General features: G+C 28.8%; 1 protein-coding gene across 1 annotated transcript; it reads right to left on the minus strand.

The window, feature by feature from the left end:
- Positions 1-13,166: 13,166 nt before the first annotated feature.
- Positions 13,167-13,686, minus strand: LOC133821945 (large ribosomal subunit protein cL38). Its single transcript, XM_062254129.1, has one exon. The coding sequence runs from the start codon at positions 13,611-13,613 to the stop codon at positions 13,281-13,283; it is 333 nt and encodes a 110-aa protein (XP_062110113.1). The 5' UTR covers positions 13,614-13,686; the 3' UTR covers positions 13,167-13,280.
- Between the last annotated feature and the right edge of the window lie 1,505 nt (positions 13,687-15,191).

Genomic DNA, 15,191 nt, shown 5'->3' on the forward strand with positions numbered 1-15,191 from the left:
TGATATCATGATATGACTGTTTATGAGCATATGAGTTTTCTTGTTGGGCTTCGGCTCACGTGTGCTTTGTGGTGCAGGTAAAGGCAAAAGGAAGCTGGGCCATCCTTGAGTTTGAGAGTTTAGGTGATGACGTGTACATATGCGGCTGCTCGACCAACACTTGGGCGAGGTTTGAAAGTGGAACTAGGGCTAAACCCTGTTTTTCCGCTTAGAACGGCCTGTTGTAAACACTTTCTTGTAATAAACTCTGAAATTATATTTTTGGGATCCCAATGTATATAGTAAACGTTCTAGTGAAACATTATACCCTAACCAAAGTTTTTAACCCCTAAACCGCTAATCATGCTTAGTTACACGTTTATGGCCAAACTACTCGATTAGCGAGTTTAGCATTGTTTGCAATGTGCACTGTAGCGGTCCCTGGAGTTGGGGCGTTACATTAGTGCAATATATACATTGCCTGAGAACTACCCTTGGAGCTTGCTCAAACAAACTTCATTCTCACTAAATACCAGAGACTCGTGGAGTGGGGCTCTTTTATAGTCTGAACCACGTAAAATCCTTGTGTTATTTTCCATTATTTTCTTTAAACTCTCGGATTAGGTTGATAGCGAAAAATGCAGTCAACAGTTACTATTAAAAGTAAGTTTTTGTAGCATTAGATAGCCCCATAAATAGATTGAGAAAGTCATTTGGGTCAAATCTTTATTAGGGAACACTACTACAAAAAAAGGCATTTACTTCAGTTTCTAAATGGGACAATTGAATTTCTGCGTCAGTTTTATATGTGACGTGGAATCCCATGACGCAAACCAGGCTGCCATTTGCGTCAGTGGGGAACTGCTACAGATCTGAAATTTGTGACAGTTAGGCACTGACGCAAATGCTACATTAAAAAAACAAAAAATAAAATGCTACGCAAATACTAACCTAACTCACAGCCAGCCACCCTATGCGACCCCTGCCCCTAGCCACCCTCTCGACCCTCGCGACCCCAGCCACTCCCACAACCCCAGCCACCCCCCACGAGCCCGACGACCACCACCAAGCACCTCCTGCAAAACGAAACCCAAGCAAAGGAAAAAAAACCCCAATCCCCATCAAGAATAAAAAATCTACACAAAAAATTAAAAAAAAAAACCATGTATAAGGTTTATAAACATATAATATTCATCAATTTGACCTTAAATATGAAAAAAATGAAAGAAAAAAAAAACTCACCAAAATGGGTCAAGAAAGTTGGAGGCGTCGATGGTGTGGAGGGTTTTCGCGAAGAGAATTTTTTTTAGAAGTTTTTAGGTCAACTGGAAATTGGGAACGAATCTGTGTATTATTGGGGTCTAACAACGTTTGCGTCAGTAGGGCACTGACGCAAACGTCTACGTAAAACGCACATTTTACTTAGACGTTTGCGTCAGTGCCCCATTGACGCAAACCTTCCGTTAGCGTCAATTAGGCACTGACGCTAATGTCCCCGTTAACAGTGTCATATTGCCACTGACACAAATTTTCCCCATTAACGTCGTCAGTGTTTGTACTGATGCAAATGCCCTTGCATTTGTGGCAGTACCCAACTGATACAAATGCTCAATTTCGGTCGACTACGTCAGCCAACGTTGACTGACACAAAAGGAGCATTTTGGTGTAGTGGCATTTTGATGCATACAATGTTGTTTTATCTTTGTTGAGATATACAAAATATCCATATGTCACAAAACCAGGTTATTCTAATTAAACATGTAGAGCGCCTCTAATTATAGTGTTATAGTAATATATATTTATATATGGGTTCTTTGGCAAAATGATCTATTTTTTAAATTCATTTTGTACTCTAGCTTAATTTTAATAATTTTTTTCAAAATGACCTCTCATAATTTAGATAGCTAGTCGAAAATTTAGACAAGTGGTCGAAAAATTCAAACAGCAGTCGAAAATTTTAGACAGATGGTCGAAAAATTTAGACAACTGGTCGAATTTTAGACAGAGTTATTTAGCAAAAAATTATGAAAAGTAGGTCAGAGTGCAAAATCACTAAAAAAAATGTCATTTTCACCAATTTCTCTCTCTCTCTCTCTCTCTATATATATATATATATATTGTACATGGTTTAAGATTAAATAGTCAATGATGTATGTATATGTTGGGCAATTCTTCTATAGGGGCTTCACTTTAAGTCCTACCAGTAGGGCTCTCAGTATTCTCGACCCGTGAACAGTTTTTGGCACGATTTTTTTAATAACCGTGTATATTGTAGCTATTTAGATTATTCAGCAAATTTTCAAAAAATTTTGAATAGTTTACAGTACCGAAAACTAGGTTCAAACATGTTGTTTTTCACGCGCATAAAAAAAAATTAGTCACGCGTGCAACATGTTTGAACTTAGTTTTCGGTACTGTAAACTATTCGGAATTTTCTGAATATTTGCAAGATGCTCTAAATAACTACAATATACACAGTCATAAAAAAATCGTGCCAAAAACTATTCACAAATCGAGAACACTGAGAGCCCCATGGACAAAGCTTAAAATAAAGCCCTATTAAATGTATATATATTGGTCTACCTATAATAAAGAGTGTTAAAAAGAAAAAGATGATGATAATAATTGACAGTAACTTGCTATAGATAACATTCTACCACAAGCAAGTAGTGTTCCTCGTTAGTTGGTCACACGTAACAGTACTGAATAATATACAAATAGTGTATATTATGAACATAAATTTCCTCGTACGTACGTACCGACCATCTTTTTGCCAACTCTAGAGTTGAAATTGTGAGAATAATCAACCTGACCGATCAGTCGGCAAAACCCTTAGAATAATTTAATTAATAAACCAAATTTTCTTTCAAAAGAGGGCTATATAAATATATATATATATATATATCTTTATTTGATAATGGATAAAAACTAGTGTGATGCGTTTTTCTCCGCTACTCAGTTAGTAATTATGTTTTATTAAATGATAATTTGAATATTAGTCAAAATATTTTTAAATATAATTTATCATTCTTAGTTCATCGATCACTTTTTCTGTTTCTTTTCAGTGAACTCATCGCAAATTAATCATACAATTAAAAATAATTTTACAAAAATTAGTTTATGGTACTATTTTGATTAATTTTGTAAAACATGAAGTCTTAATTATCATATAATAAAACACAAATATCGATCGCGCATTCAGAAAAAACACAACGACCACTATAGTATTTTCTATGTGATTATATACTTTTATAATATTCTTGGTATATATGGTTTGAGTGTGGAAATTAACTCAAGACTCACCAAAATCAAATTCTTCCTCTTGTGAACATTTCTTCTTCTTTTTCTTTTTTGACTATTAAGTTTCCACCACATGGAAAGTTTGACTCCAAGGACCCACAAGAGCTTGACCTTGATCGATTCATGATATACATATGTACGGTGAACAGATTTCGCACCTGAATAAGTGTAGAAAAAATTTAAAGAGAAAAATCTGAAAAGAGTGTTAGTTACGTGTCAAAGTTAAATACTGCAGTTTATTCAATTGCACTATGTTGAAGTATATAAATGATAATACGTTAAGTGTATTGAAAGTTTAGATATATAGCACTATATATCTTTATTTTCTGATAGGACCAGCACACTACTTAATCATGTATTGAAACATATGATTCATGAAACCTTTTCAAAGTAAGAATATGATAATATCCATATGGCCTTTCGGTTAGAATATATTATTATATTAATTAGAATTACCAAAAATTATTAATTTTAATTGATTTTCATTAAAGTTAATATTGAGATTAATTGACAGTTATGGTCAGCATTTAAAGTTGTTATTCAATGTTTCATATCCTATTGATTGTCATATATTTTGACATTAATTATGGCAGACACCGTGATGAAAGGTCTCACCTATATAAATATAGGTTCTGGTCCCCAAACTCATTGCTCATTTTCATATTCTATCTAAAGAGTTAGTGAGAGCTTGGAAGTCCATTACTCTCTCTAATTCTCTTTTCTTTTTTTTTTGCAGATCCAAAAACTTTAGATCGAGGTTGTCAAATCAATGGCTGGAGGTATAAATTATCGATTTTTTTTATTTTGTGGCAATCCTATAAAGTTTTATTCGGCATATTAGGATTGTTATTAATGCTTTTCGATTATATTAATCTTATATTAGAATTACCAAAAACTATTAATTCTAATTGATTTTGATTAAATTAAAGTCAATATTTAATTAATTAACCAATATTCTCAATATGGTCATCATTTAAAATATTCACATTAGAATGTTTCACCTATATTTATAGGGAATTTACTCATTTAGTACCCTATGTTTTTGCAAAGTATCATTTTAGTATCTTCTGTTTTCAATAATGCTCATATAGTACCCTGTATTTTAAAATTATACATATTTGATACCCTAGACTCAGATTTGATAGATAAAATTTTGTCAATATGATCAAATTGTCATCAGTTATATGAATTAAGTAATTAAATTTAAATTCATAACTTATATAATTGACAACAATTTGATTAAATTGGTAAAATTTTATTAATTAAATTTGAGTTTATGGTACAAAATATGTACGATTTTTAAATACAGGGTACCATATGAGCATTATTGAAAACAGAGAGTACCAAAATGATACTTTGCAAAAACACAGGATATCAAATGATTACCTACCCATATTTATATAAGATTATTATCAATCTCCTTTTTTTTGTAACATTCCTATATATTTTTATTTTCTGATAGGAACAACACACTACTTAATAATCACGTATTGAAACATGTGATTCATGAAACCTTTCCAATATATGGCCTTCCTTATTTTTCTAAAAGCAACGGCACTATATAGTCAAACTAAATAAATTAGTTGTTTCCCAAGACCTATAAAAGGAATATTCATCAAAAGGATCATCCAAAAGGACCATTCAAATTTGATATTTATAGAATTTTTATGCCCACGTGAAAACACTTCCTTCTAACATATTATTTTGATAAATATCATAGATAAGATGCCTTATATATATTTTAGGAAGTATTAATCTTGAATTAGATTTCTAGCAATTTTTTTTGGTTTACTATTGTTTTAAACTCATATAAAATTATGGAATTCCTTCTTAAAATTAAAATTAATTAGTAATAAGTAGAAAAATTAACACTTTACAAGTGAGTTAATTTCTCACATTTATTCGATGTAACACTCTAATATGTCCCTTTAAGATAGTGTTTTTTTTTTCAAGACAACAATTATGAACCATATCTCTATCGACTTTGTTTGACTAATAATTATTTTGGACTGAGTGTTCGTTGGAACTACTAGACTCTAATACAATGTAAGAAAAGTAAGAGAATTGAAAATTTGATAGTCGATAAAGAAAAGTTAGAAAAATATGAGACAAAAATGCTGCATAGTATATAATGGAAAGTTTGGTAAAACTCATAAATTCTAGCTCAAAACCAATTAATAATAAGTTGATGATTTCGAGTAGTCGATATACTCACTAAAAAAACTTGTTTAGCATGTATTAAATAAAAAAGTGTTTTGTGTGCGTATAATAAAACAATATGTACCGTTGATAAATATATTTTAGTGTATATAATATGTTAATAAGACTCGATAAGACAATTTCTGTTATATCATTCACACCAAGGAGGACATATTGATGATGTGTAAATATATAAATATATAATTATATAATTAGATGTGCATGCTAATTATTCGACCAATCATTAATCATTTAGTTGTTATAAACATTCAAACGCAATGGATAACAACTACAATAATAATAGATCGATAAGGTCAATGACATATACTTGGATGCTTTTTAAAAAAAAAAGGATAATTAGATGCCTTTGAAAATTAAGAAAGTATATGCAGACGCAATACAAACACCAAAGAAAAATATTATAAACTCCTTTAATAATTTAAGTCCTACATCACAAAAGAGACGACACCAGTCAATATATAGACATTTGTAAACAGCATCAATATCGATTTTGTTTTTTTTTTTTAAAGAAAGTATATATGATAACAATGTGTTTTTAGGGAATGATTAGAACGCATACATTGTTTTGACAATACTGATGTATTTTTTTCTATTTTTGGTACCTAGATAGATATAATCTTAAAAAATTTATATGACGGTGCATATTGTAGCTCATCCTACAAATTTTCAAGAATTTCTGAATAAATTTTGGTACTGAAAACAGGGATCAAACAGCTTGTTGCGCGCATTTTTTTTTTTTACACGCGTGTAAAAGTCAACTGTTTGAACCTTATTTTCGGCACTGTAAATTTTTAGAATTTCTTAAAAATTTACAGAATGTCTTAAATGATTACAATGTACACCTTCATATAAATAAATTATCGAGATGTAAAAAATACAAACTAGCTGCACCGATGTTGTCAAAAAATGAATGAATTGTGATCGCTCCTATATATATATATATATAGGGAAATTCTCCTATAGGGGCTTCATTTTAAGCCCTACCGGTAGGGCTCTCAGTGTTTACAACCCGTGAACAGTTTTTGGCGCGATTTTTTTTATGACCGTGTATATTGTAGTTATTTAGAACATCCTGCAAATTTTCAGAAAATTCTGAATAGCTTATAGTACCGAAAACTAGGTTCAAACATGTTGTTGCACGCGTGACTAATTTTTTTTATGCGCGTGGAAAATAACATATTTGAACATAGTTTTCAGTACTATAAACTATTCTGAATTTTCTGAAAATTTGCAGGATGCTTTAAATAGCTACAATATACACGGTCATAAAAAAAAAATCGTGCCGAAAACTGTTTACGGATCGAAAAACACTGAGAGTCCTACCGATAAAGCTTAAAGTGAAGTCCCTGACAAAGAATTGGCCTATATATATATATATATATATGAGTATAATGTTCATATTGATATTTAGTTGGGGTCACCGACCTGTGGTTTTGTTTGGGAGTCCATGGCTTTGGAAGTTGCCTAAGCATAATTATAAAAAATTATACAAAGACAAGTTGACTAACATGCCACCAACTCCCACCAGCCCACGAGTGGAGAGTGGTGAAGTTGTGATCATCTCAGAGACCCAAAAACGACAAATGAATAATCAAATACTGCTTAATCATATATACATGTATTAATTAATTAAATTAACGACTGATTAATTAAACCATATATGTTTATATATATACATATAAGTAGGCTAATTGCACTCCACTTGGCATAATTTGCAGCATTATATAAAACATTTATGGGTTCTTTTTATGTAGCCGTACTTGTCATGATGAAAGGATTATGATGATGTGTTTAGTTTATTAGTTTATTAATATAAACTGTATTATATATATAATTTAATAGTTTGGGCAACAATTTAATAAATACAACTGAACATAATACGTACAAAAACCATAAATGGACATGTTAATATATAAGTAGTTTGGGAAAGATGGAAAGTTGATGCAAAGTGTGTATAATTAAATATTAGCCACAACCTACCTAGGTTTTGAGTATAAAAGATAGCTGTTTAAATAAACAACAAAGATTGGAACCCACTAGGACCACCACTATTTCTTCTAACGTTAAGAAAATTCCTCTAATTTTTCTCCCAAAAAAAAAAGAAAGGAAAAGAATACTCTTCTAAAGTCAAATATTTAGAGAGAAAAAATCCTCAAATAATTCAATCATGCCCACTTTAAGTTATATCACGGGTTTATATATTTTTAAACTCTTTGTTTAGTCTAATTATTTGTTTGGACTCTATATTTTAACAAATAATTTTTTAAATTATATGTTTTATAAAATGGTTCAAATAGAACCCTAAACTCGATTTTGATCAAAATTTTCTGAGTGAAATTTATAAATAATTCATCAAACTAACAATTTAAAACAAAAACAAAATTATTTTGTCTAACAACTGTGTTGCTATATTCAATTTTTTTCTTCATCAAAATTAATTTTAGGGGTCTATTTGAACCATTTTACAAAACACATGGTCTAAAAAAGAATTTGTCAAAACACAAGGTCCAAATAGGTAATGAAACAAAACACATGGTCCAAAAAAATATAAACTCTCATATCAATATTGCAATATTACTTTTTTTTCTTCTTAATTTTATATGAAAAATAGGAATAAATTTTGTATTTCAGAACTCATATTGAGTTTTAAGCATTAAACCCTAAAGCTATATTTTGTCTAACAATTGTGTTGCTATATTCAATTTTTTTCTTCATCAAAATTAAGTTTAGGGGTCTATTTGAACCATTTTACAAAACACATGGTCTAAAAAAGAATTTGTCAAAACACAAGATCCAAACAGGTAATGAAACAAAACACAGGGTCCAAAAAAATATAAACTCTTATCTCAATATTGCAATATTACTTTTTTTTCTTCTTAATTTTATTTGAAAAATAGGAATAAATTTTGTATTTCAGAACTCATATTGAGTTTTAAGCATTAAACCCTAAAGCTATATGTTAGTTAGCAAAATTATTTTTTTATTTACTTTTCAACTACTAATGACTATTTTATTATTATTTTTAGTATCTAACATATTTTTGGCATTTAATGCAAATGTAGAAAAAAAAATTATATATTTTCAATAAATATTAAATGACTATTAATTAAAATTTTATTTTTGCATTAATTTTACATCTATATGTATTAAAACATAATTGTAAAAGTTGTGTTGAATATATTATTTAGTAAATTTTTGTGCTAAATTTAGTACAATATTTACATCTTCCATTAGACTATCTCCAATGGATAGTGTATGATTTGTGCTAAATTTGGCCTAAAATATGTGTCAATGATATATTTGGCCCAGTTTTTGCATTTATATTCCAATAGGTGCAAACTAGCTAAAAAAAAGTCAATATAACTATTAATGTTTATTGAAAATATGCAAAAATAATTAATTTTTTATTAAAAGATAAATTAAAAATTAAAAAACTAATCATTTGTATTAATGAGTGGCAAAGAAGTAATTAAAAAAGTTGATATTTATTGCGGACCAAATATAGCATAAGCCAAATTTGACACATATTTCAGACCAATATTAAAGTTTAATTTTATGAAAATAAACTAAAAAATGATTATACATCACTTTTATAGCACTTGATTGACGATGCTCTCAGTCTTGCATGTCACAAACTATGCAAAATAACTTGTATTGCTGAAGGGATTAAAACCATCAATAGCCAATTCAAAGTGCACTATGAATTGAGATACTTAACATCAAAACCATTTCATGCCTTACTAGTAGTAGGATGATGCAACACGCCATCTTTACAACATCGATCAGTGTAATGTCGCATCACGTCTTTCGCAGTATGTCTAGAGCCATAAAGCGGCTTCAAATGGTGTGTCGATCGAAAATAACAAAAAAAAATTGTAAGAAACTTTCTTCCCCTTAGTGTTTTGATCAACCCAACAATCTGTACCACTAATAGGACATTGTTCTTTGTTTGAATATTCTTTCCAAAACAAAGCACAGTCATTGTCATACATGGATGGATCAATTCGAACTCCAAACCCAATTCCTTCATCCACTTCCACTTCATAGCATTATAATGCAAGTTTTTTAACCTGTTGCTGCCTGAAAATGCATCTTTCAATAACTCTAGTGGAGAAGTAAATGACATTTTAGTTTGTTTATTGTAGACATTTGTGCATTAACTTTGTCAAGAAATTCAAATATGAATATTTAGTACAAGCAAGATACAATGATGTCTCAATCTCAGTGAATAAATCATCAAAATATTGTGTATGTCCCGATGTTCTCAAATCAATTTGATCAAGTATAACATTACTAGCTTTGATATGAACATTATACAAAGACTTTTCATGAATAATCTTTGTAGTTTTAAAAATTATGAAAGCCATTTTGTAAATGTGAGCTTCAACAATTCTTATATCACTATACGCAGAGACGGAGGCAGTTTAGCCATTGTGAGGGCTCAAGCCCCACCTCAAAAAAAAATATTTGAAATTTTAATTAAATGTTTTAACATAATTAAAGAAAATAACATAAAAACCCTTACTAATACTCTAAATCTATTGAAAGCCTCACTTCTAGCTAAAGTCTGGCTCCGTCACTGACTATATGACATATTCACAAATTTCTTGCAATGACATTATACCGCCATAACTATCAACAACATTTCTTGTGAACTCAACAAAAATTTTAGCACTATTTATGTACTAATTGAAGCACACAACTCTCATCTAAATTCTACTCTAATCATTTGACATGTTGAAATTACTTAAGCTACAAAGAAACTATTTTAGACCAAGTATCAATTATAATATATGCAAGTTGTGCGTCCTAACTCTACATTTTCACTTTAACTCTAAAGAGTAAAGTCTTAACTCATTCAAGTTTACTATGTATATATATATATATATGAGAAATTTGTGAAAATTGTATTTTTTTTTAAGTGATTTTGCACTCTAGCCTACTTTGATAATTATTTGCAAAATGACCTCTGTCTAAAATACGATCAGTTGTCTAAATTTTTCGACCAGCTGTCTAAAATTTTTCAACCACCTGTCTAAATTTTCGACTAGCTGTCTAAATTATGTGAGATTATTTTGCAAAGAATTATTAAAATTATGCTAGAATGCAAAATAACTTTAAAAAATAAGTCATTTTGTCGAGGGGCCTTAAATAATACATTAGGTATAAAGTAATCCCAAACTATCCGAATGGGACAATTTAGAGAAAGATACCTAAGAGTTTTTATTGACTAACCATCTTTGAAATGTGTCTCAAACTTTTAGATTGCAATAATTCTATTTTAATTAAATATATTTATAATTATCACCACGTAGTAATATCCTATCTTTGGCAGTATACAATAATTTATCATCACTAAATAAAAAAAAGGCTTTTTAGTATTTTTTCCCCCAAACTATTACCAATCCAAATTGTGCTCCCTGAATTTTTCAACTTGTTAAAAATTCTCCCTGAATTATTCACGTTACTAAAATGTGGGACTTCCGTCCAATTTTGCTAATGGAATGGTGATGTGGCAATTTGATGGATGTGTGGTATTGTCATGTTAATGCCTAGTTTATAATATAAAGAATAAATATGATTTTTGCCCCCCGAACTATTACTATTACCAAATTGTGCCTCCTGAATTTTAAAAATTTAAAATTAAACAATCTTTTGAATATTAAAAAAAGGAAAAAAAAACTATTAAAATTAAAAAAAAAAATTAATGGTGACAAAAAATTGGCTTGTGAGTTAGGCATGCGTCAGAATGAGCTCAAAGTTGGTTGGGGTAGCAACATCAACGACAGACTGACTCATGTGGGTCCCTGGCGACATTCAGTTTTGGTGTCGCCTTTGTCGCCTTAATTTTAATTTGTCAGATTTAATTTAATTTAAATGAATTTTTGGTTTAATGTTTTCTTTTTAATATCTAAAATATTGTTTAAATTTTAAATTTTAGAATTCGATGGGCATAAATTGGTAACAGTAAAAGTTTGAGGGGTAAAATCCTATGTATTTTTTAAATTATACACGTGGTAATCCATATCAGCACTCCAGTGTCGCCATATCACAATTCTGTTAGCAAAATTGGATAGAAGTCCTACATTTCAGTAACGTGAATAGTTCAGGAAGAATTTATAACAAGCCAAAAAACTCAAGAGGTACGATTTGGTAGTGGTAATAGTTCGGGGATAAAATATCTTAATAAGCCTAAAAAAAAATTATACAAATTGATGCCCTTAGCAAAAGGCAGAACTTGAAGACGCCTGTGATAAACTAATGCCTTTTGTCCCTCTCATAGAAAACGTCAATCAATAGTACTAATTCCATTAAAGATTTATTTTCTTACTTATTTTGATTTTTTTTTTAATTGATACTCATTTTGATATTCAATTATTTTATTTGTTTACTTATTCATTTAATTATGCTATTATTTATTCATTAACTTCTTTACTTACTTATTTATATTCATTTGCATATTTATTAATTTAATTTTTTATTTGTTTGCTTATTTTCATTGCTTAAATTATTTATTTACTTACTTATTTTATTATATTATATTTTTTATTCGTTTATTTATTTATATTAAAAATAAACAACTTACCATATGTAATATCTCAAATTACAAAAATAACATACAAAAAGTAATCTTTCATATTATCATAAATTTCAAAAAAGCCCAAATATAACTTGCAATAATACCAATTCATTTAAAATCAAAAGCCCAAATATAATTTGCAATAATACCAATTCATTTAAAATCAAAAGCCAAAATATAATTTGCAATTATACCAATTCATTTAGGATAGATTACAATCTTCACGCGGTAATGTTTAAAATATATCATTTTTTACAATAAACTAAAATAATTACACATTTATGGTATAATACATCCTTTCCTCTCAATTTTTTTTATATATATGAACAGATATCTATATATATTTATATAATACCATAATATATTACTGATCTCACTCTTCTCTTTCTATTATTTACCCTTCAGTTTTTTTTGTTCTTTTTCTCTTCAATAATTTTAGTTCGTACATACTTTTTTGTATGCTAATAATAATAATTATAAATTAATTTATTTTACTTATAAATATTTAAAATAATATAATTATTAATATTAAATAAATATTTATGCTTAAATAAATTATTATATATTTAAAAAATATAATTTTTTTTATTAGTAGTTACAATTTTTTTTTAAAATATATGACACATGTTTAATGTAATCTAATATTTTTGTATATATTAGTTAAAAAATAAAATTGTATCTTTCAGTTACAAATTTAGTTTTATATATTTTTGTTATAAATATGTTAAGGAAATTAACAACTTACTTTTATAAATATTAGAAATATTAGCCATAATTGTAAAAAAATTAGTTATAAAATTAATTCTGTAAACTTTTGTTACAAAAATAAAAAAAAATTAGTAAATAATTATTCTATAAATGTTGTTTACAAAGATGTAAAACTTAGTTATATATTTGTAGGTTGTTTACCAAAAATAAAATTTGTACGATCTCTAATGTTAATGTATTTTTGTGTTCATTTATCATATATTATCTAAAGCCCAAATACGCTCTTACACCCCTAAACACCTCATTCATTTTCCTACTACGACTTTCATCAAACATCTTGTGAACAAACCATTCAGAAAATAGAGATTGAAGCAAAGACTGGAGTAACAAACATTACAATTTAAAAAACTCAAAATTATCATCACAATTAGTCCAAATATTTAACCCCAAAGAAAAAACATCAACAAACCAAGAGCAAACGAGAATCTTCAAATCATTCTGCGGCGGGCGATTCTGGCGCAGGTGGGCTCACATCAGCTTCGGCCACCGCGAAGGAGTCATCGGTCGCCGCCAGAGTCCACTCCGGAGGAAGTTGAGGCAGAGGAGCGTACACTGTGGGCTTCCGCTTAATATCCCATTGCTGGGTTTTGCGAGGCCGAGTCTTCCTGTGGTGGGCGGTGGACTTCTTCGTCGGTCTCGACGAGCATTCTATCACTGCCAACCCACCGCCGTACGACAAGGCTGGCCTTGCCGCACCGACCGAAGCCGGAGCCAATGGGTTCCGTACGGACACCAGTTGAGCGCCAAAGAGAGCAGAGGTGGACATTTTTGTTCCGAATTTTTTTTGGGGGATTGGAAGGGAATTCTACAGAGTTTTATTCTGTGTGCCTCTCGTTTGAGGATTACGTATTTTATCTTCTTTGGAAGCTTTGGATTGGAAGAGAAGAGAACGAGGTTTAGTTTGTAATTGGGCCAATTGGGCTATAATATTTCTTTCTTTGGACCGTTTTCGGGCTAAGATGATAATTTTAGGAATTTTTTTTAAAATATGATTTTTATAATATCAACGTCCAAAAATATGATAATTATACTTTTGGAAAAAATTTATTAAAGAAAAAGTTAAACTATAGGATACACAATTAGTAACTAACTAAAATATGAAAATGCCACATTTTTTATGATAGTTATGTTTTCTTTGATTTTGAAGGTTATTTTATTTTATTTCTTTAATTTTTTCTTTCATTTTTTTATTATTTTTTCAGTTATTTTTTTTTCTTTATTTATTTTTTCTTCCATATTTTTCTTTTTTTTTATCTACTAATTTTTTTCTTCATCTTTTTTTTCTTTCCATTTTTTTATTATTCTTTTTATTCTTTTCATTTTTATTTATTTATCTATTTTTTTTCATTTGTATTGTTTTGTTTTTTTGTTCATATTTTTTCAGTTTTCTTTCATTTTTTTCCTTTTTTTCATTCTATTTTTTATTCATTTTTGTATTTATTATTTTTTTTTTTCACACATATGAGCTTTTTTTTCTTTCTTTTTTTTTTCTTTTTTTTTTCTACCAATTTTTTCATTGATATTTTTTTTTCTTTTCACTTTTCCATTATTTTTCTTCTTCTTTTTTTCATTTTTATTTATTCATCTATTTTTTTTTCATTCATCATTTCTTTTATTTTTTTCATTTTTGTACTTATTCTTTTCTAATTCAATTTTCTTTTTTTTTTCTTTTTTTTCACACATATATTTTAACATTACATAATTATTTTACTATTTTTTATTTATTATCTTTTATTATTGTAATTTTTTTATAGTTTTTTCCACTATATGTAAAAACAATTCAAATCAATTTTTTCAGTATTTTCTTTTACTATAACACTTATAGGAATACCAAAATTTGGAAAGAAAACTAATAAAAATATGAAAACGTGAATGGGTAACTAGTTACCTTCACGTTCTTTGTGTGTATATTTTTGAAGGTAACCGGTTACCTTCACATTCTGGTGTGTGTATATTTATGGTTTCTTTATGGTAACTGGTTACCTATGTTACTAAAATCATAGTTAGTTCTTCTTCCTTTTTTAATGAAGTGTTTAGTCACTTTTTCCTTCAAATTTGATGTTTCATTTCATATTTAATATGAGTAACTCGTCACTCCTTTTAGGTAATTGGTTACCCCTCTTATGACAGAAAGTTACTCTTCTCAGGATAACTGGTTATCCCTCCTGGTGCATGTTAATTAACCTAGCTCTAGGATTTTTTTTTTTACATAACTGCAAAGATCAATCAAGTAACTGGTTACCTTACCCAGGATTTGAAAAAAAAACGTACAATCTAAAAAAAAACATGTATAATAAATAAAAAATAATTTTAAAAACAATTCATATTACAAAAAAAAAATTGC

The sequence above is a fragment of the Humulus lupulus genome, chromosome 3 (genome assembly GCF_963169125.1).
Source record: "Humulus lupulus chromosome 3, drHumLupu1.1, whole genome shotgun sequence".
NCBI lineage: Eukaryota > Viridiplantae > Streptophyta > Magnoliopsida > Rosales > Cannabaceae > Humulus > Humulus lupulus.